Source organism: Chelonoidis abingdonii, chromosome 3 (assembly GCF_003597395.2).
Source record: "Chelonoidis abingdonii isolate Lonesome George chromosome 3, CheloAbing_2.0, whole genome shotgun sequence".
Lineage (NCBI taxonomy): Eukaryota > Metazoa > Chordata > Testudines > Testudinidae > Chelonoidis > Chelonoidis abingdonii.
In genome coordinates, this window is record NC_133771.1 from 176,949,721 (window position 1) to 176,970,053 (window position 20,333).

At 40.1% G+C, this 20,333-nt stretch overlaps 1 protein-coding gene across 1 annotated transcript in view; it reads left to right on the forward strand.

Annotated features, from left to right (window-relative positions):
- Positions 1-386: 386 nt before the first annotated feature.
- UBR2 (ubiquitin protein ligase E3 component n-recognin 2) overlaps positions 387-20,333 on the forward strand; it is a 128,038-nt gene continuing 108,091 nt past the window's right edge. Inside the window, exons 1-5 of the mRNA XM_032796212.2 lie at positions 387-571; positions 4,087-4,346; positions 7,919-7,997; positions 13,692-13,805; positions 19,310-19,440. Of these exons, the coding sequence (XP_032652103.2) occupies positions 494-571; positions 4,087-4,346; positions 7,919-7,997; positions 13,692-13,805; positions 19,310-19,440 (662 nt within the window). The 5' untranslated portion in view covers positions 387-493. The remainder of the gene's footprint in view (positions 572-4,086; positions 4,347-7,918; positions 7,998-13,691; positions 13,806-19,309; positions 19,441-20,333) is intronic.

Sequence of the window (20,333 nt, forward strand, 5' to 3'; positions counted from 1 at the left end):
GAGCCAAAAGATATGGTTTAATAATCTCTGGATTTTTGGAGGCCTGGCTCCTGATTTTTGACCACTTGGGATTGGCAATAACCCTGGAAGGGGGAGGTGTGCACGCGTGTGGAAGCTAACATTCCAGCTTAGGACAAGAAGCACAACTGTAAGCTGACATGAGGCACAGCCTCCTGGTGCTGGCGAGCTGCAGTGCTCAGGGCCTCAAAGCCTGGGCAAATATGTGGGGAAAGGGAGAGGAGAGCGACCAGGGTGGTAATGGCGCCAGCCAGCCAGAGGTGAGGGGAGCAGCAGAGCGCCAAGGGAAAGACTACATCCCCCACAATGCACCGGCGGCCCATGATGCCGATTTCGTGGCGGGAGGGGGAGGGCTGTTATACGCTGCCCGGGGGGCGGGGGAAAGGAGCGGAAGTGGGTTCTGCCCCCAGGGAGGCCGTCTGGGTCCGGTTCCGGGTGTCACTTACTTGGTGGGGCTGGTGGAGGGGGGAGGAAAATGGCGTCGGACTTGGAGACGGAGGTTCAGGCCATTGACAAGAGCTTACTGGAATGTTCTGCTGAGGAGGTTGCCGTGGTGAGGCTCATCCGCCCGGGGGGCCGTTAGGGGCTCGGTCTCGCGCTCGGGGTGGGGGTGTGCGTTGGGGCGGGCCGGTAGAGGGTCCGCAGTGGCAGGCCCGGGGCGGCCGGCACTGGCAGGGCAGGCGATCTCTAGGGCTGCCGGCCGGAGGGGAGGGAGGGCTAAGGGGGAAGGGGAGTAAATGCGCTTGATGGCGAGGGGCGGTTGTGGCGGGGCTGCTTAAAGGGGCCCCGTGACTTAGACTCTGCTCCCTGCGTCAGAACTTGCTGCTGTGACAAGCCGGGCCAGGTGTGACAGGACCTGGAGGAGAGGCGCAGAAGCAGCTCTCCTGTCTGCTTGGTTTGCGTTTGACAGCAGTACAGTGTAGAGTCCGCCCTGCTGTTTTCTCTCTAAAACTGGTCACTTGCCCCGTCTCTTACTGTAATTGACTGTATTTCAGATGGCTGGTTCCGCCTCCCTTCGCAGTTTTAAAGTTTTGTTCTTAAGATTTCTTGGGAGAAGGTTTTGGGAACACTGTTTCCTTCTCCCCCTCCTTAGCTTTTAGGCCCCAGGCTTGGAAGGAACTTCATGTGTACTACAGACTCGGGAACAGCGTCCTGTCTATTTCAGTGGGGATCTGTGGGAGAGCAGTGGTCTGCCCCCCTTAACCTCTTTAGTGTTGCCAGTGTAGACTAGCCCTAAGATTCTTACAGTCCAATATTGATTTTTATGTCACATTTTTCCTGTTATTCATTTTGTCAGTCAACTTTTTGGGACTGTTGAGGGAAAACTCATTTTATCCTGCTCTGGGATACTTTACTTTCTCCTTGTGGTCCATAGTACTTTGCTTCTGATTTCTGTTTAGACAAGCTAGGACTTGAGTTGAATCTTAAAAGCCCCAATAAGGTCACTTGGACTCTGTATAGATATGGGGCTTATGGGGGTTGGGGAGATGACACTAGGCAGCTTGTGGCATTGGAGCCTAAAATTTCCACAGGCAGTTACTTTGTATTAAATTTAGTATTTGCATATACAAGTTTAGTTATTTAGCTTTTTCTTGCATGGGCAGATACTACAGCTTATACATGTAATTGCAATATTTGTCAGATAAATTAAGCAATCAATTTCATGCATGTATTTGAAAATGGAATCCTCGCTAAGATTTTGTAGGCCACAGAGTTTTATCTAGCAAACTCAATTCTGTACCCTTGCTAAAATGTAATCTACTTAGGGCAAAATTAAAAATAGATTATTTATTAAAAAATTTAATCATTTTAGACTGACTTTCAAGGATAAATTAGCTGTTTATGTGAGACCCCTGGAGAGAATCTTTCTACCGGTATCAGAATAACCACAATTATTGGAAAGGATAGACTTCTCACCTGGGAGATGTGATTTTTTTTTTCTGTGACTAGGTACTTGTCTGAGCTTGTGGTAAAACTTATTCACTCCGGTTTTTCCAGATAGAAGGTAGTAATAGACTCTAGAGTTGAGATGAAGCAAGTTTAAGATACTTGGCTAAGGAAAGAATTAAAACAACAGAACTTATGTGTACTGCAGAATATGGCCTTGGAAATGACCCACTTTTTGGAGAGAAACAGCAGGAGATGAAAGAAATTCTAATGTAATTAGATTTCGTTCCTAATACAGAGTAGAAGATATTCAGCACAAGTGAAGAGGACTAGATTTAAAATAGTTTATAAAACTAAGGCTTACAAGAACAGGAAGGTCAAATTCTTGGAGAGAGAAGAAGATGGGGGGGAAGATGATGTAATTTCTTTGATCTTTTATTGGAATGGTGGGTTGAACTATAGAGCAAAATAACTCCTATAAGATTTTTGGTTGCTGGATTTCTTTTTGTTGGTAGTCTTTCACCTGGGGCCAGTTCAGAAAAATTCCAGTTTTCTGAACACCAAAGGTAACTTAGTACTAGAAGATTGAGTAGTTTCATTACCAGGGCTTTGAGAAATCAGTACTTGGGGGTAGGGAGGATAGAGTAAATTTCTACCATCAGGTCTAAGAATTGTATCAGAAATAGTCTAGCAATAAAATTAGCTGCTTCTAAACTGTTTAAATATGACATTTTCTGCTATGGTTTTATTATAGGTGTTCCGCATTTTCCAAAATGGCACTGTGCGAGTGTCATCAATGGAAGAAGTGCTATATAAATTTAAAATTGCAAACAGTATAAATAAGAGTAAACTCTAAGCTCTTTCATGAAAATTTTTCAGAATAGTGTTTGTCTACTCCAGGGGTAGACAACCTATGGCATGTGTGTCAAAGGTGGCACGCGAGCTGATTTTCAGTGGCACTAACGCAGCCAAGATCCTGGCCACAGGTCCAGGGGGCTATGCATTTTAATTTAATTTTAAATGAAGCTTCTTAAACATTTTAAAAACCTTATTTACTTTACATACAACAATAGTTTAGTTATATATTACAGACTTATAGAAAGAGACCTTCTAAAAATGTTAAAATGTATCACTGGCACACGAAACCTTAAATTAGAGTGAATAAATAAAGACTCAACACGCCACTTCTGAAAGGTTGCCGACCCCTGATCTACTCTAATATAGGTCTTTAAGAGAAGACAATACATTATTCCAGTGAAATCGAGCTATACTAGCTGGTTTCTAAAACCAATTATTTCTGTATAAGTAATTCTTGCTTTTTATCCATCTTTGGGTTAATTCTGAATGAATTAATTAGTTTTCACATAATCTGAAGTTATCAAGAAGTGTTTAGTAGTAGTAATTATATGTTGGTAAGGTTTATACACAATGCAGTACTGAATCAGTGCGTACGTCTAGTATGTGTATATGTCCATTGTTGATTAAATTCTGTAGTAATGATTATCAGTAGTACATCAGTTAAAAATGGCAAACGGTAAAGTCTTCAGTTACATGGTTGAAATAAAACAAATGTAATGAGAGGGACACATTTTTACAATATACATAATACATCTCACCTTTTATACCTTGTGTAATTGAGGGGAAAATGTTTTGGCTCTAAGGGATACAACAGAAACACCCTTTGAAGGTCACTGTTCAACTTGGAACTTTTAAAAACTGAAATTCCAATTTCTTACAGATTACCCTTTAAACAGTATGTCCTGAGTTTGTTTTTAAAAAGGATTCTTTAAACAAAAAACATGTAAGGAATTTTCTTCTTTATTGATGTATGAAGGTCCTTTCAGAAAGGAAAGAATAGACTATACACTATGATGGAGATTTTTGAGAGTTAGGCACTAATTCTTCTTTGTGCCTTTGAAAATCTCCCTGTGTGTGCTGTCAAATTCACAAAATATTCAAATTGGAAAAAAAGAAATATTTTTGCTAATGTTTATTTGTAGTAATCTATGTTACTTGTAACTGTAGTGGTTGCAAAATTTTTGCAGAGAAATTTGACTTTAAAGTTTGCAGTGTCACTTTAGCTTTTAGGGTGAAAAGAAAGATGCTATAACAGTTATGACTGGGTGGCGTTGATTTTATATTTGTGAGTAATTTTGTTTAATGTTTTCCTTTTAATAAAAGAAATGGCTACAAGCAACTGATCTTCCTAAAGAAGTATACCTTCATCTAGCCTACTATGTACCCAAAATTTACTGCAGGGGTCCTAACCCTGCCCCACAAAGTGAAGACATGCTAGCACAACATGTACTGCTGGGACCAATGGAATGGTATCTATGTGGTGAAGATCCTGCATTTGGATTTCCAAAACTTGAGCAAGCAAACAAACCTTCCCATCTCTGTGGTCGGGTTTTTAAAGTGGGAGAACCTACATACTCTTGCAGGTAGCTTAATTCCACAATTCTCCTAAATTATTAATTCTCAACTTATTTTAGTGGAAACATTTTTGTCCTAATGAAAATATTAACTGTCCATTTGTATTTTTAGTATACTTGGAACATTGTGGGTGTTGTCTGGTTTGTTATTGGTAACATACTAAAGACTTAGTAGGAGAAAAAATTAATTATAGTATCAGTATAATTAAACAGATTTAGTTTTTGAAAATGTCAGTGTTGGTTATTAAAAAGAAATACTCTTAGTTTAGCCACCTTCCGCTTTATCTGTCAAATCAAGTCCAAGGCTTAAACACAAAAATTGAAATTTATTTTATCATTAATTAATTCAAATGTTTAACGTGCATTTACAGATGTCCCTCCTGTGTTCTGAATATCTTTCAATGAAAAGTACAATTAATGGTGATTAGATTGGTAGGCAAAAAAACCTAACTTGCTCATTAAGCCTGCTCCCCCATTCAGATTTTTGTTAGAATCTCATTTCTGTTGTGAAGCCTACAATAAGTGAATAGGAGGATGTTACCAATAAATATTAAAAACCACACCAGCAAGACCTGCATATGACTTAAAAGTAGCTGTGATTTTATTGTCACCTTGTCTGTCTTGTTCTTTTCCCATTTTTTGCCTTGTTAACCTTTGTACGTTTTCAGCACAAGAACCACATAAGAATGGTCATACTGGGTCAGACCAGTGATCCATCTAGCCCTGTATCATATCATCCGACAGTGGCCAATGCCAGACGCTTTAAAAGGGAATGAACAGAACGGCAATCCTCAAAAGATCCTTCCCCTTTTGCCCAGCCCCAGCACCTGGCAGTCAGAGGTCAAACCCAGAGTGTGGGGTTGCATACCTGACCATCTTGGCTAATAGATTATTTAGATTAATCTATACAGAAGCCCCTTGAACCTCATAAAATTGGGTCCGTAATCCACAAACTATTGGAACTCATTTATAAAACTTTTCTTAAACATTACATGAATATATTCTCATACTGTAGAATTAGAATTTATAATCTCGATTCCATGATGAGATATCTTTGAGCTATAATGTATCTTAATTAAAACTATCTTTAGATAGGTTGTTTCCTCAAAAAGCATTTTATAAATTTTTTTTTTTTACTCATTGATTTTTATCCACCCTTCCTGAAACAAAACGTGTTTTGGCAATTTTTAAACTTTTTTCAATAAGAGCAAATGATATTTTGATCTAGATTAACAAAACTGAGGAGGTGGTGGGTATGATGGTGCCCCTTTTTACCCAATAGCTCAGAATCTGGGACTTGAACCCACTTTTCCTATATCCCAGGTAATTGCCCGAATAACCAGGTATTAGTTATTATGGGATGGGTCTCTGAGTCTCCCCTGTTGAAGCTGTTTCGTTTTGTATAAACTATTCATTGGAGCAGGGACTGGAACCTGGGTGAGGCAGTTTTCCCTCCCCCCTCACCCACTGGTTAGTGTCATTCTCCCTCACTGGATTGATGAATATTTAATTTTTTTTATACAGAGTGGAACAGCTTCAACAGGAGATATTGAGACACAGGGGTCTCACCTGAGATATGGGAAATCTGGGTTCAAGTCCCAGTGGGGAGTTGAAGCTGGATCTCCCACATTCTGGGTGAGCAACCTAACCGCTGGACTGTTGGGTGTAAGGGTAGTAGTGGCAGCAGCACCACCTCAGCCACCTTGTTTTTGTGAGTAGCTCCTAAATACGAATCTAACCTGAAAAAAATCAAATCTACCGGTAATTCCTAATCATTGGGCTATAGAGTCATTCTTATTCTTTCTGATCCAGAAGAATACTACCTTAGCTAAACATGAAACTTCCTTTACTTGAGCTGATGAAAACTGTGCTGTAATTACAGTAACTTCTTCCAAACCTGTGTTTTCAAGACCAACATCACAAGATATTAAGAAAACAATAGCCAGTGTTGTAGGAAAGCATAGAAAAATGCAGTTCCTTGATATAATCTTCAGAGAATGATAGGTTTACTGTTTAAATTCACTTGGTATCTTCATCTCAGTAGAAAATGTGAAGAATAGTTCAGGTCCACTAATATGGTTGATTTTTGCAGTTTTCGATACGGGAAAGTGGTTTGTTCTGCTAGGCCTATAGTACATATATTGTTACTGTGTATCCTTTTGTACTTAATAGCTTATACTTTGTAGATGGTGGCAATGGAGTAGAAGAATTTTTTTCTTAAACCCTACAGGATACAAGTTTGTTATTGTTTGTAATCTACGAAATACCTCTGAAAGTATGAGAACCTTAAAAAAAAAAAAATTCTTTTTTTTTTTTTTTAAAAGAATATTGTTGATCTGAAGCAACTAATGTGTTAGGCTTCGATACTTGCCAAATAAATCATCTTTATAACTGCTGGTGAATGGCCATGTGCATTTTTTTAAATCCCATGATTATTAAACGGTTAATTTCCTACTACACAATGTAATAAAAAAACCAGAAACAGGAGGTTATACAAATGTAAGTTATTCTCAAACAAAACAGCTTACTGGGATTATTCACAGGCTTTTTTTTTTTGTCTCACTAATTAAATTTGCACTTAAAATAAACTAAGGTAAACAAAAAGTAGTATTGGTAATATTTATGCTCTGGATCCATGATTATTCCTCTACTGATACTGATGAATTGGGCCAAATGGAATTAAGAATACTAGTAGGTGCTTCCTAGGTTTTTGTTTATTTTGAACAAAATAAGAGATTAGTTCATGTGAATTCTTGTTTATATTATTTCCTGATGGACATCTCAGGAAATCCTTAGTTTCTCTTCAGATATTTTTTTAGATGCTCTTTATTTTTCCATTGTGAAATCTGACTCCCTGAATCCATCTCAGTGGCTGTAGTCAGTTGCCTTTAGTGTCAATATATCATATGATTTTTTTTTTCGAATTTTTGGCTATATGAACAAGGCAATTGCACACTAGTCTTTTACCTGATTTCTAGAGGTGGTACATCCAAGTGTTACAGTTAGTACCTGTAAAAAGTATTTGTCTTCTCTAAGTGGTCCTTGATTTTCTGGTTGTTGTGAAAAATTTTTTCTTGGAACTCATTAGAAGACTTGTAGAGCTAAATTTACATGCAAAAAGATTAGGAGCCAACTCTTTGCTTCTAACTTTTCGTACAAGGTGTGAGGAAAATCTGTTTGCATTGATTACTTAGGACCATGTCTAGCGCTTGCATTCTATACCCTGAGAGAACTTGTTTGGATATGTCGTTTTCATGATTTCCTATACCTTAAAAACAGGTTTGAATCTGGTAACATGGCTGAATTACCAGCTAATGCACTTGTTTCGTTTACTGAAGGTAATATGTACATTAGCCAAATGCTTTTCCAAGCCTCTTCCCAGGCTGTTGTTCATAGCCACTCCTGCTCTAGGAATAAAATTTCCTCTCATTGTCTGATCAAAAACTATCATATTCCTGAATAGCAAACAATTTAGCAAGAAGTCCCACATTCATGTATTTTGAAAATAAACTGTTGTTAGATGCATAGTTAAAAGTTAAAGTAATATTTTTTGCTTAATTTTTTCCTCTATTTGTTTCCAGAGACTGTGCAGTTGATCCAACTTGCGTATTATGTATGGAGTGCTTTTTGGGAAGTATTCATAGAGAGCATCGATACAGGGTTAGTAATCTTATTGGAGTATATGAATTGAGTATAATATATTGCTTATGAATGGGCATATTAAGAGTTCCAGTATGTAATTTATATTTAAGAATGTTTTTGTATTTCAAAATAAAGTGTGTATATGAATATACACGCACAGTATGGTTGGAATTAAAAATGTGCAGTGTAACCTTACCAGAACTGGGACTGTTAACCTCAGTTTAAAAGATTAGTTTTGGCAAGACTTAGTTAATATTTGAAACCACCGAGCAAATTATTGTCGTGGTGTTCCTACACTTTAATCTTAAATACCTTCACAATTCTAAATTAAACATAAACTGGAGATAGTTTTATTATGTAAAACTTGTGGTTTTCAACCTTTTTCATTTGTGGATCCCTAAAAAATTTCAAATGGCAGTGCAGACCCCTTTGGAAATTCAACCTGTGACCTGCAGACCCCTACCATAGAAATCTTAGACTGAAAACTGACTGAACAGAATTCAACTATAAGTGTTGCATATGCTTAGCACGACACTGGGCGCAGTGTGAGAAAGGGCACTAAACTGTGGGCTTCTGTGGTAATGGCACATTGAGGCTACGTCTCCACTACCTGCTGTATCGGCAGGTAGCAATTGATCGCTCGGGGATTGATATATTGGGTCTCATCTAGACACGATATATCGATCCCCGAACTCGCTTATATCGATTCCGGAACTCTACCAACCCGAACGGAGTTGCGGAATCGACAGGGGGAGCCGTGGACATCAATCCTGCGCCGTGAGGATGGTGAGTAGTTCGATCTTAGATACTTCGATTTCAGCTATGTTATTCACGTAGCTGAAGTTGCATATCTTAGATCGATTTTCCCCTGTAGTGTAGACCAGCCCTGAGAGAAGTTAGTTGAAAAAGTAACATTTTGGTTTCTTAGATTTAAACATACTTCTGCACTGCCATGAATTCCTGCACAACAGAAGTTTGTTAATGCATGAGTAGGACCTTGCCAAATTCATGGTCCATTTTGGTCAATTTCATGGTCATAGGATTTTTAAAAATTATAAATGTCTTGATTTCAGCGATTTAAATCATGGTGTGTAATTCATAGAACTGGAAGGGACCCCGAGAGGTCATCTAGTCCTTGGACTCAAGGCAGGACTAAGTATTATCTATTCTAGACCATCCCTGACAGGTGTTTATCCAAACTGCTCTTAAAAATTTCGAATGATGGCGATTCCTCAACCTCTCTAGGCAATTTATTCCAGTGCTTAACTGCTCTGACAATTAGGAAATTTTTCCTAATGTTCAACGTAAACCATCTTTGCTGCAATTTAAGCCCACTGCTTCTTGTCCTATTCTCAGAGGTTAAGGACAATTTTTCTCCCTCCTCCTTGTAGCAACCTTTTATGTACTTGAAAACTGTTATCATGTCCCCTCTCAGTCTTCTCTTCTCCACACTAAGTAAATTCACTTTTTTCAATCTTTCTTCATAGGTCATGTTTTCTAGATCTTTAATCATTTTTGTCGTTCTTCTTTGGACTTTCTCCAATTTGTCCACATCTTTCCTGAAATGTGGTGCCAAAACTGGACATAATACAATTGTAGCGGTCCTGACCCAAAAAGGACTTGTGAGGGGATCACAAGGTTATTGTGGGAGGGTTACAGTATTGCTACCCTTACTTCTGTGCTGCTGCCTGCAGAGCTGGGCCCTCAGTCAGCAGCCGCCACTCTGGCTGCCCAGCTCTGAAGGCAGAGCACAGAAATAAGGATGGCATGGTATGGTATTGCCACCCTTTACTTCTGTACTGCTTCTAGGGGGGCTCCGCCTTCAGAGTTTGGCACCTGGCCATCAGCCACTACTCTCTGGCCACCCAGCTCTGAAGGCAGCGCAGAAGTAAGGGTGAAAATATTGCGACCCCCTCTCCCGCAAATAACCTTGTCTGAGGCAGCAGGTTTGTATAATTTTTGGTGGTGCCCAAAGCAGGTTCAAGTCCCGCCTCCCCCCACCTATCTAAGGCTCTGGGAGGGAATTTGGATGCAGGCGCTCGGCTGAGGTCGGGGTGCAGAAGGGTGTGCAGGGGCAGGCTCTGGGAGGGAGTTAGAATGCAGGGTCTGGGCAAGGGGTTGGGGTGCAGGAGGGAGTGTGGTGGATGGGTTCTGGGAGGGAGTTTGTGTCCAGGGTCGGAGCTGGGGTGGAGGTACAGGAGGGGGTGTGGGAATTGGCTCTGGGAGGGAGTTTGGGTGCAGGGTGTGGGGTCCAGGCTGGGGGAGAGGGTTGCAGTGCGGGAGAGGGTGAAGTGTGTAGCGCTTACCTCAGGTGGCTTCCAAAAGCGACCCGCATCCCCCTCTGGCAGCAGCTCCTAGGTAGGGGGCTGGAGGGGTCTCCATGCGCCGCTGCTCGCAGGGACCGCTCCTGCAGCTCTCATTGGCCTCAGCTTGGGACAGGGGCAGCGTGCGGGTCCTGTCTGTTTTTCCCCTTTTCCCCAGGGGCCGCAGAGATGTGCCAGCTGCTTCCGGAAATGGACCAGGCAGGCAGGAAGCTATCTTAGTCCTGTTGTGCTGCCGGTGGTGGTGGTGGCGGCGGTGGGGGCTTGAGGCCTTTTAAATTGCCTGGAGGCAGTGGGGGGGGCACTTTGGGGGAGGACTGGGGGTGGCAGGTGGGGCTGGGAACGAACCAGGCTCCAAACTTTGTGGAGCCAGACCACCAAATGCTCATATTGGTGGACCACGGGCACCACGTGCCCGCCCCGAACCTTGTGACCCCGTCTGCCAAGCTCCCTTTTGGAATCAGAACCCCCAATTGAGAAACGTTGGTCTCCCTGCTGATAATCTGATATATTATCAGGGTAAAGAAAAAAAGACTAGATTCACGGGTCCAATTGGACGTGTTCATGGCTGCGAATGTTGCATGAAGAAATTCTGGAAGAAGTGGAAATAGATTATTTTGTCAAGCTTGAGTGAAATATTTAATATAACACATGACAGCTGAATGAAGTAAATAAAATTTTAGCTTCTGTAATCCACATACTGTTTAGTAGTACAGGTGATGTATTTTTTTTTCTTTTCACTGATGTTCCTTTTAACTAGCACAAATGTTTTACTTAACTTGTAGTGTAAGACCACGGCTAATGATATTGATTTAGGGCAAGCGTGAATCGAATGAACCCTGCATCATACCACACGAAGAAGCCCTTTACTTTGATATAAAGACTCTAAATCAGATTTCGTGTACTCCTCCCCAGCGAGGAGAGTAGCGCTGAAATCAACATTGCCATTTCGAATAGGGTTGTGGCCCGCAATTCGATGGTAATTGGCCCTGGAGCTAATGCCACATGCACCATTGTGATTGCTCTTGGCACAGCAATCTGACATCGGATGCACCTGGCCAGGTAGACAGGAAAAAGACCCTGCAAAACTTCTTAATGTTATTTTCCTGTGCCAGCGTGGAGCGCTGAATCAGCACAAGGTGACCAATGCACGGCCCAGATTCAAAAAAGAGCTCCACCATGGACCGTGACGGTGAGATACTGAATCTGATTCTGTTGGGAAGATGAATCTGTTCTATCAAGAACCTGTTCCAAAAGACGAAATGCCAAAATATTTGAAAAAATCTCCAAGGCCATGATGGACAGAGGCCACAACAGGGGCTCAACACAGTGCTGCGTGAAACTTAAGAAGCTGAGACAAGCGTACCAGAAAGCCAAAGAATCAAATGGATGCTTATGGAGGGAGGGGCAACTGTAGAAGTCCCACAGTTCCTGCAATCCCAGGAGGGGTGGGGGGGAGGGAAGCAACGGGTGAGGTAGTTGCAAGGGCACCCCCTAGAATGGCATGCAGCTTATCATTTCTGCAGGATGTCTGGGGTTCTGATCCGGAGCGGCTGTTTGCCTCTCTGGTTCTTTAGTAGGCTTGCCTGATATTCTAGGTAGGACTGACTCTCCATTAGACAAAACTTAAGAGAATGACCTGGGGAGTCATTTCAATTTTTGTCCAGGTGCCCCTGACCAACCTCACCGAGGCCGGCCAGGAGCACCCATGACAGCAGCACACGATACAGTATGACTGGTAACCATCATTGCTGGCTCGTAAAGCAGCAGACGGTACAATGGGGCTGGTAACCGTCTTTGCTAACTTGCAAAGACAAGGGTATGCTGCTGTGTAGCACTGCAGTTCCGCGTCTGTCAGCAGCATCCAGTAGACATATGGTGATGGTGAAAAAAGGCTCATCGGGCTATATGGTTGCAGTGCTATGGCATCTGCCCGGGCAATCCAGGGAAAAGGACAAGAAATGATTGTCTTTCGTTGCTTTCACTGAGGGAGGATTGACTGATGACATTTACCCATAACCACCCTTGACAAATTTTTGGCCCCATCAGGCATTGGGATCTCAAATGAGAATTCCAATGGGTGGGGGAGACTGCAGGGACTATGGGATAACTATGGGACAGCTACCCGCAGTACAACGCTCCGGAAGTTGACGCTAGTCTCGGTACATGGACGCACACTGCCGAATTAATGTGCTTAGTGTGGCCACGTGCACTTGACTTTATACAATCTGTTTCCAAAAATTGATTTCTGTAAAATCGGAATAATTCCGTAGTGTAGACATACCCTTAGTCTTTACATATCAGTCTGTTTCTTTGGTACTTGTCAAGTGTGCAATAGAATACTGTAGAAGTGTTACAGTTGAAACAAATGGAGAGAGCTGCTTCTCCTCTCTCAATACCCTTGATAGCGTACTTGCGTTTACTATTGTGGAGGGTGTTAGTATGCACTCTTCGTTTAGTAACTACTAATGCAATATGAAACAACAGGAATAGAGGTTTTTGGAGGTGTAAAGTATTCTCTAAAAATGAAAAGAGATCTGAGTGCCTTGACTAACTTGGTAGACAGAAGAGGATAATGTGTACTGTGGAGAATCTGTGCATCAAAAATTGGTCACAGAATCATTATGTATTTATGAACTCCATTCACAATTGTGATTTAAGATATAATTGTATTCAATACGTATTTCAAGAGCTTTTAATTTTAAAACGAAGTTTTACTGAAGTGTGGAAGTAGAGCAGTGCAGTGTACAAATGCAAATATTTGTCATTAGCGAGGCAAGGTAAGCGATTTAATATCTTTTATTAGACCAACTTCTATTGGTCAGAGACACAGGCTTTTGAGCTACGCAGAACTCTTCAGGTCACAGCACTGCAAACAGTTTTTTTCACTATCAACTTTAGTAAGCGTAACAGAAGCCAATTGTTATAAACGTGGCCCTCAAACTGTAGTGACTATCCCTCTGATGTCCTTATATAGTAGGGCGTAGCAGTATGCAATTTGTTTTCAAAACAAGTGTCCTATTTATAAATGGTCTTATAATGCAAAGATTTTCAATATTGGAATTTGACTGTGACTGATTCAGAATAAATGTATACTGGTAATTTCTGTGTTCTATAAATACATCAGATGCTGTATGCGACCTCCCCAATCCTATATTTTAGAGTTACTTTAACAATATAATTGTATGTTGTTGTTTTTTTTAAACAGATTAATGATGTAGATAATCTCTGTCTGTCACGGAAAACTTAACAAATGGGTAATGCTTTTACCATATTTATTTGAGTAGCATACAGGAAAATCTCTAATAGCATAAGGGTTAATGTGTTGTTGCTTTCAGTATACATAGATCTTGCACATGGATACAGTTTTGTGTGTTTTAAACAACTTCAGATGACAACATCAGGCGGAGGAGGTTTCTGTGATTGTGGTGATACTGAAGCTTGGAAAGAAAGTCCATACTGTCAAAAGCATGAACTTAACACAGCAGAGACAGCAGAAGAGGAGGTAATAAATAACATTTTTATGTATAGATATTGTGTAATAGTGCTAGTTTAGGACATTATATGTTGCGAGACCAAATTATGCACAATTCTGAAATTCAGAAGTTAAGGGAGAATAAATCTCTAATAATCTTATATGTGACTTTTGTAAGGTTATAAATTTGCCTGAAAAATAAGAGAACTAAATGTTATAGAAATAATAAAATCCGTATACTTCAGTGTTTTAGTGAAATGGTGGACTCTTAAATTTTTAATAAACATTGGAACATTCGTAGTGTTCTAGTATTTATGTTAAAGCTTTAAGACCATGAGTGAACCAAATTGCTGTCGCCAAGTGACGTCATCGAGAGGTGTCGCTCCCGAATTTCGGCAAGGATGCCTCACAATGACGTCACTTGTCGATGGCAAGCGACGTCATCGAGAGGCGCCGCCACCGAAATTCGGTGGCATTTCAGCGAGTGCTCCACCGTCGCAGTGGTCCAAGCCAAAAAGGTTGGGGACCACTGTCATAGATCATCAGCAGAGTCTGAACCCTGAATCTTCACCACTGCAACAGATTTCTACTAGTTGAGACACAGGACTGATCATGTTAGCTGCTAGCATAAGAAAGATGTTAACCCAGAAAGATGGATGGACAGCTAGTGTCATGTGCTGGGTCCAAGGAGGTTTATGTGGGGGAATCTGGTCTGGTTCTCCATTTCTTCTTCACTAGGTCTGAGAGAACTCCTTCCCTTTTTTGGTGCCCCCACAGAGGAGCTGCGACATATGCTAAAGGGGGTGGTGGAGGAACCCAACCTGGCTATGTCTGGTGTGTGTGCGTGCTCTCATGGCAAAGGAAAGCTTTAAGCAGGGATTTGAAAAAAGGCTAGTAAGGTGGCTTTGTGCATGTTTACAGGGAGTTCCTAGCAAGCATGAGGGGGAGTACAAAGGTTCCTGGTTTGAAAACTTAACAAATGGGTAATGCAGGCTGGTATCATGGGCTGATCAGAGGCAGGATAGGGAGTGAGAGATGCTAGTTATGGTGGGGATAGGCTCAAAGGCCCTGGAAAGTGATGACAAGCAGTCTGTTTTTGTCTTAGTAGGATTAGATTTTTACTGGTAAATATTAATAAATGTCGATTTCACCATATACACACACAAACTTGACAAAAAATATTTCTATCTGTGATGATCAAAATTTACAAATGGACAATGTAAGCTTGAGAACTTATGATGAGAGTTTGATATTTATTTTGTATATTCTGGCATGTGTTGATGACAATTTGTGTTTTAACAGATATTAAATAGTAACTTTTTGAATTTTAACAGCTACATTCATGTCCCCTAGTTTTTTGATGGGTGTGAAATTTTAAATAGAAAAAATGCTTAAAACTCATAATTTCATGTAACTGAAAATTTTTAATTGATAAAAAACAGGAAAAGAAGCTTAGAAATAAACATAGATATTATCTGTCAAAATTGCAGCAAAAAAAATTGAATTCTGCCATGCCTACTTATATTTGCTGCTATAAACAAGGGGAAGCCAGGGGAAGAGATGCAAAGAGCAGATGAGAAGCCATCAGTGATAATGGACTGGAAGTTCCAGAGAGGTTGCCAGGTGACAATGATGAACAATGGTGAAAGAGAACAGGTGATGGTCTGAGGGTGGGGGAACTCAGCAGCAGAGATTAAAAAGAGAGCAATACTTGGTGAAGACCAAGTCAAGTGAACCACCCTTATGGTGAGTGGGAGAGTGTATTCAGGGCTACAGGTTTAATGAAGAGGAGAGGGTGAGGAAGCTGTAGCTTAAGGGGTTATTATGGAAGTTGATGTCACCAAATATGGGTGTTGGAGATTGCGAGGAGAGGAAAAGAGGGAGCTCGGAGTCAAAATCACAGAGCAGGACTCATTGGGTGGACAGTAATGTGAAAGAGGAGAGGAGAGAAGAGTTGAATGCAGCGGTGTTCAAAAAAGGTGGAGGAGTGGGAAGGGGAGGTGGGAGGGATTGGAAGTGACAGGAACAGGAGATCAGAAGACCAATGCCCTCACCATGGTGTGATCCAGAGTGGGGAGTGTTAAGAGAAGGAGAGGCCTCTGTAAGAGAAGGAAGCTGTAGGGGCGGTGTCAGAGGAAGGGATCCAAGTCAGTGAGAGAGGCAGGAGCTGGAGTGAATAATATATGAAGAGGCTGTGGATTGCTGTGATCGTTTTAGAGATGGACAGCTAGAGAAGAGGAGGGAGGTTAGGAATGGTGGCACAAGATGAGTGGAGATGATTGTGGGGACAGGTGAGTGGAGATAGTGCCAGAGTTGTCATCAGCAGTGATGAGGACGCTCAGATGTGGGACCTAGATTTCTGCTGCTGATAGAGGGAATTAGATGGGGGTGGAGAGGGTCCGAGATGTAGGTAGAAGTGGTGGAACTGTAGAGGGAGTGAGGGTAACCAGGAAGAAGAGTTGGTGGTAGTGGGAGGAAAAGGAGGAGGAGGAGAATGATGGTGCAAAAGAGAGATGTGGTGACAGTTGTGGGTGAGTGGCAGATGGCCTGAAGTTTAGTATATCCTGGGGTATTTTGGACCCGGGGGGAGGGCAAGGAGTGCATTCCAAAGGAGAAAAGCCCTTACAGAGACAGTTTCCCTTCCCCCAATATCTGTTATACCTTTTTTTTCCCTTACAAATATTTATATTTTATAGTTATAGTCAAGTATATATTTAATGTTTGTAATTTGATCACTTACAGTACTGTGAAACACACATCATGAGACTGGTATGGAAAAAGAAATGTTTCTTAGTTGATTCTGGACATTTACCAGCCATCTGACTTCCAAGATTCCCCAGTGTTCTTAAGCACCTCTTATTTGTTAAATGTCTCTCAAAATATTGGGAAACTCTGATTGTCTGATTATAATCCCAAATTGATTGATTTTTTTTCTAGAGGGATCATTTGTGTTACAGCAGAGGTATTCCTTTAAGATTGTTTAAATACAAAGAACATTAGAAAAGTCACCATTATTCTAAAGATGGAGGCAGGGAAGAAAATTATACCATAAAAAGGAATGCAGACTACACATCCCAGTTAGAATAATAATATAGTATTTAGTATTGCTAACTTCTTTCACTGTACCACTCATGAAAAGTTTTCTGCTGTAAGAGCTATTACCTGTTACTCTCTTGGAATATACTTTTTTTTATGACAAATGATTTTCTTAAAACAGCAATAATATGATGCCCATCAGCCCTGCATGAAACTGATAAATCAGTCATCTGGAGCTTTCTGAAGTTAAATTAGTTTATGAAAAATTGGCTCTGTTTACCTTGAGGTTATTTTAATTCTCCTAATGGTAAGAAGAGTTTTTTTGCTAATGAAAGGCAAAAGCACATTAGCCAGGAAAATAAGAGAAGAATGGTTATTGGAAAGTCACTATATCTGTATTATGTCTCAATTTTAATAGATTATTTTCAGGAGGCAAAAAGAATGTAACATCTGACTGAAGTATCATGCATTATTTATTTACTTAAATACACATTTTAAACTTAAATACAGGCTCTGGAGGTTTTTTAAGTAGTTCCTAATTTTTGTTTCTGTGTCTACTGTGTGTGTGTTAGTATTTTTTTTTTTAAAAAGGCAGCCTTTTGAAGAACAAACACCATGGAAGTCTGTTATAGACTGGCTCCATGCTAGAGGGAAGACTAAACAGTGTAGAGTTAGTGCATGGTGTGGTTTTACCATTTAAAAAACAGGCTTAAAAAAAAAGTGCAGTTTTTGTTTGTTTTTTCGATTATAAAATAATTTTTGAAAATAGTAAAATAGCACTAGGTACTCCAAAGGCTTTCTGTCTGATACCTATGGCTCTCAGTAGGCTACCTTTGCTCCGGGGAAGTTCTTTGGTACATCATGTTGCATTCTGATGCATATAGTTGTGGAATAGGAGTAGATAGCAGTTACTCCAGGGAATCTGAAATCATGAGTGAGCAAACACAACTTGGAATCTTTGCTGTGCTCAACATCCTTCTTATCTTTCCTATTTTTGGATTGATGACATAACCTTAAAGATAGTTAATAATAAAATACCCATGGATCACCTTTAAAAATATGTCATTTTACTTCAATATCATTTCCTTCTCATGTGGACCATGTGCTCCTTTTAAGGAACAACCTCAATTTTTCAGCACTGATGACATCACCAAACTAGTGTGCACTGCGTTCTAAAGTCAAGTTGTACTGCCTCTCACTCATTTATCTTAATATGTTGTTATTATTATTATTATTATTATTGTAATGACAGATTTGCTAAGGGTTACAGTTACTTGTTCTTCATAAGTTAATGCTACTTATCAGGAGGAGGCAAAAACTCTTATAAAAGCTTACTTTGGAGTAAAACTTGTCAAGAAGGAGGGGAGAGAGGGAATAGTTTTCCTAGCCTGACATAAGTTTGATTTTATTTTGCAAACATTATTTCTAGTTTAAGATTCCAAGTTTGCAGTCATATAGCTCTAAAAGGATTTCAGTTAAATAGAGTTGAAATGTAATTGTTCCACAGTAGTTTCTAATCACTTGTGTTTTGTCCAAAAATAGAACTATTATCTGCTAATTTTAGTTGCCAGTCTGGCTTGTGCTATAGTCTGAGCAATGACCTTACCCTGCTGGGGGCACGCAGTGAACCAACTTCATATTCTTTTGGGTTTTATTCTGTTTTCCTGTTAAGTTACGAAGACGCAATAACAGTTTAACATAAATCAGGGATATTAAGAATGAAACTGTTCTGGGTGCAAGCAGTCATTCTCCATTTCCTTTTCCAATTCCCCCCCCCCCCCGCCCCCGATTATCATTTAATTCCTTAGTATAGATGATATCTACAAATTTGGACCATTTCTGTTTTTCATTTATATATGAGGTGAATTCAGTACATATTTCCCACCAGACTATAATCACGTCAATGAGCCATTACAATCAAACTGGCATTCTTCAGTTTTTTGTGGAATTCATGCATGCTTTACAGACTTTTTTTTCTGTACTGAATTTCTACTTTTGAAAATAAATTTAGTAAGGTATGCAAAACTAGTGAATGGCTATAATTTTAAATTCCACAGTGGCATTAAATGGGATAGTATAAATTAAGTATTTACATGGTTTGCATTTTGGTGTAAACTTTTAGATGTGGCCATTGAGCACCACCATATCTTAGAAATATTTAACAAGAAATTATCATATGGTTACACAGAAACAGGCAAAAGGGAGAGGAGTGAAATATAATATTTTGGAACCTGGAATCTTGTTTATAATTTGTAATGTACTATAACTAGTGTGAATACAAAATTTGACAGAAGGGGATGTGGCTTTGATAATTGATACTATAACTTAGTAAGTTTAAATGAAATGGGAACAATGAAATGTCCAATACAAGCAGGATAATGGGAATAAGGGTTTGAGCCCAAACTCAAATGATTTTTTGTTCTTGTTGCTCGTTTTCTTTGTTTAATTTCCCTATAATGTTCTTCTATTATCTCACTATAATCAATTTCACTTTTCAGGATCCTCTGGTGCATTTGTCGGAAGATATGATAGCAAGAGCTTATAACATTTTTGCTATCATGTTTCAGTATGCAGTAGATATATTAACATGGGAAAAAGAAAATGAATTGCCACCTGGTTTAGAGACTGTGTAAGTATGTTCTTTGAGTCCTGAGGTTTTCAAGACGTGCATGTGTTTAAAGTATAAAACTTAAATGCTCATGTTAGTCTACATCAGTGATACTCAGGCTGCAACTCAAGAGCTGCAAGTGGCTCTTCAATGTGTCTTCTGAGCCTCTTCGCAGCACATGGTATTAAAACGCCAATTTCATTAACAACAAGTGGGATGCTTTTACTATGTCATTAACAAATTAAGTTATCAGTTTGTACTAAGTTATGAGTTTATTTGCTGTAAGAATTATATACATACAAAAACACTAAATATTTTCCTTGTCATACTGTTTAAATATGAATAGTACTACAGTAAATTAAACAATGAAGTCACATTACTGTGGCTCTTTTGGGTAAGCTGATCTCAGTGGTTTGAGCATTCGCCTGCTAAACCCAGGGTTGTGAATTCAATCCTTGAGGGGGCCATTTAGGGATTTGGGGATTGGTTCTGCTTTGAGCAGGGGATTGAACTAGATGATCTCTTGAGGTCCCTTCCAGCCCTAATAATGTATGATTCTGTGATCACTAATTTGGCTCCTGAACCATTGAGGTCTGTGTATCACTGGTCTACATGCTGTCTTCCTTTAACTCCAATAGGACGATGATGTAGACAAGTGTCTTTCAAAACGTTTTATAGTGGGGATCATACAATGGATCATCTCTCTTTCCTTTCATGATTGCATAGACCATCTCCAGTGTTGGCTGGTGCTCAGATAATATCCTTGTAGCAGCTACAATTGTTTGAGGAAAAATAGTATTTTAATTCTATGTAGCATCTTAAAACAAGTGGGGGAGTGGAGGTGTGTCGGGGAGTGCCACTTGAGCAACCAGCTCTATTCAAACCCCCTCTGTTGGTCCATAAATTACAGCTTG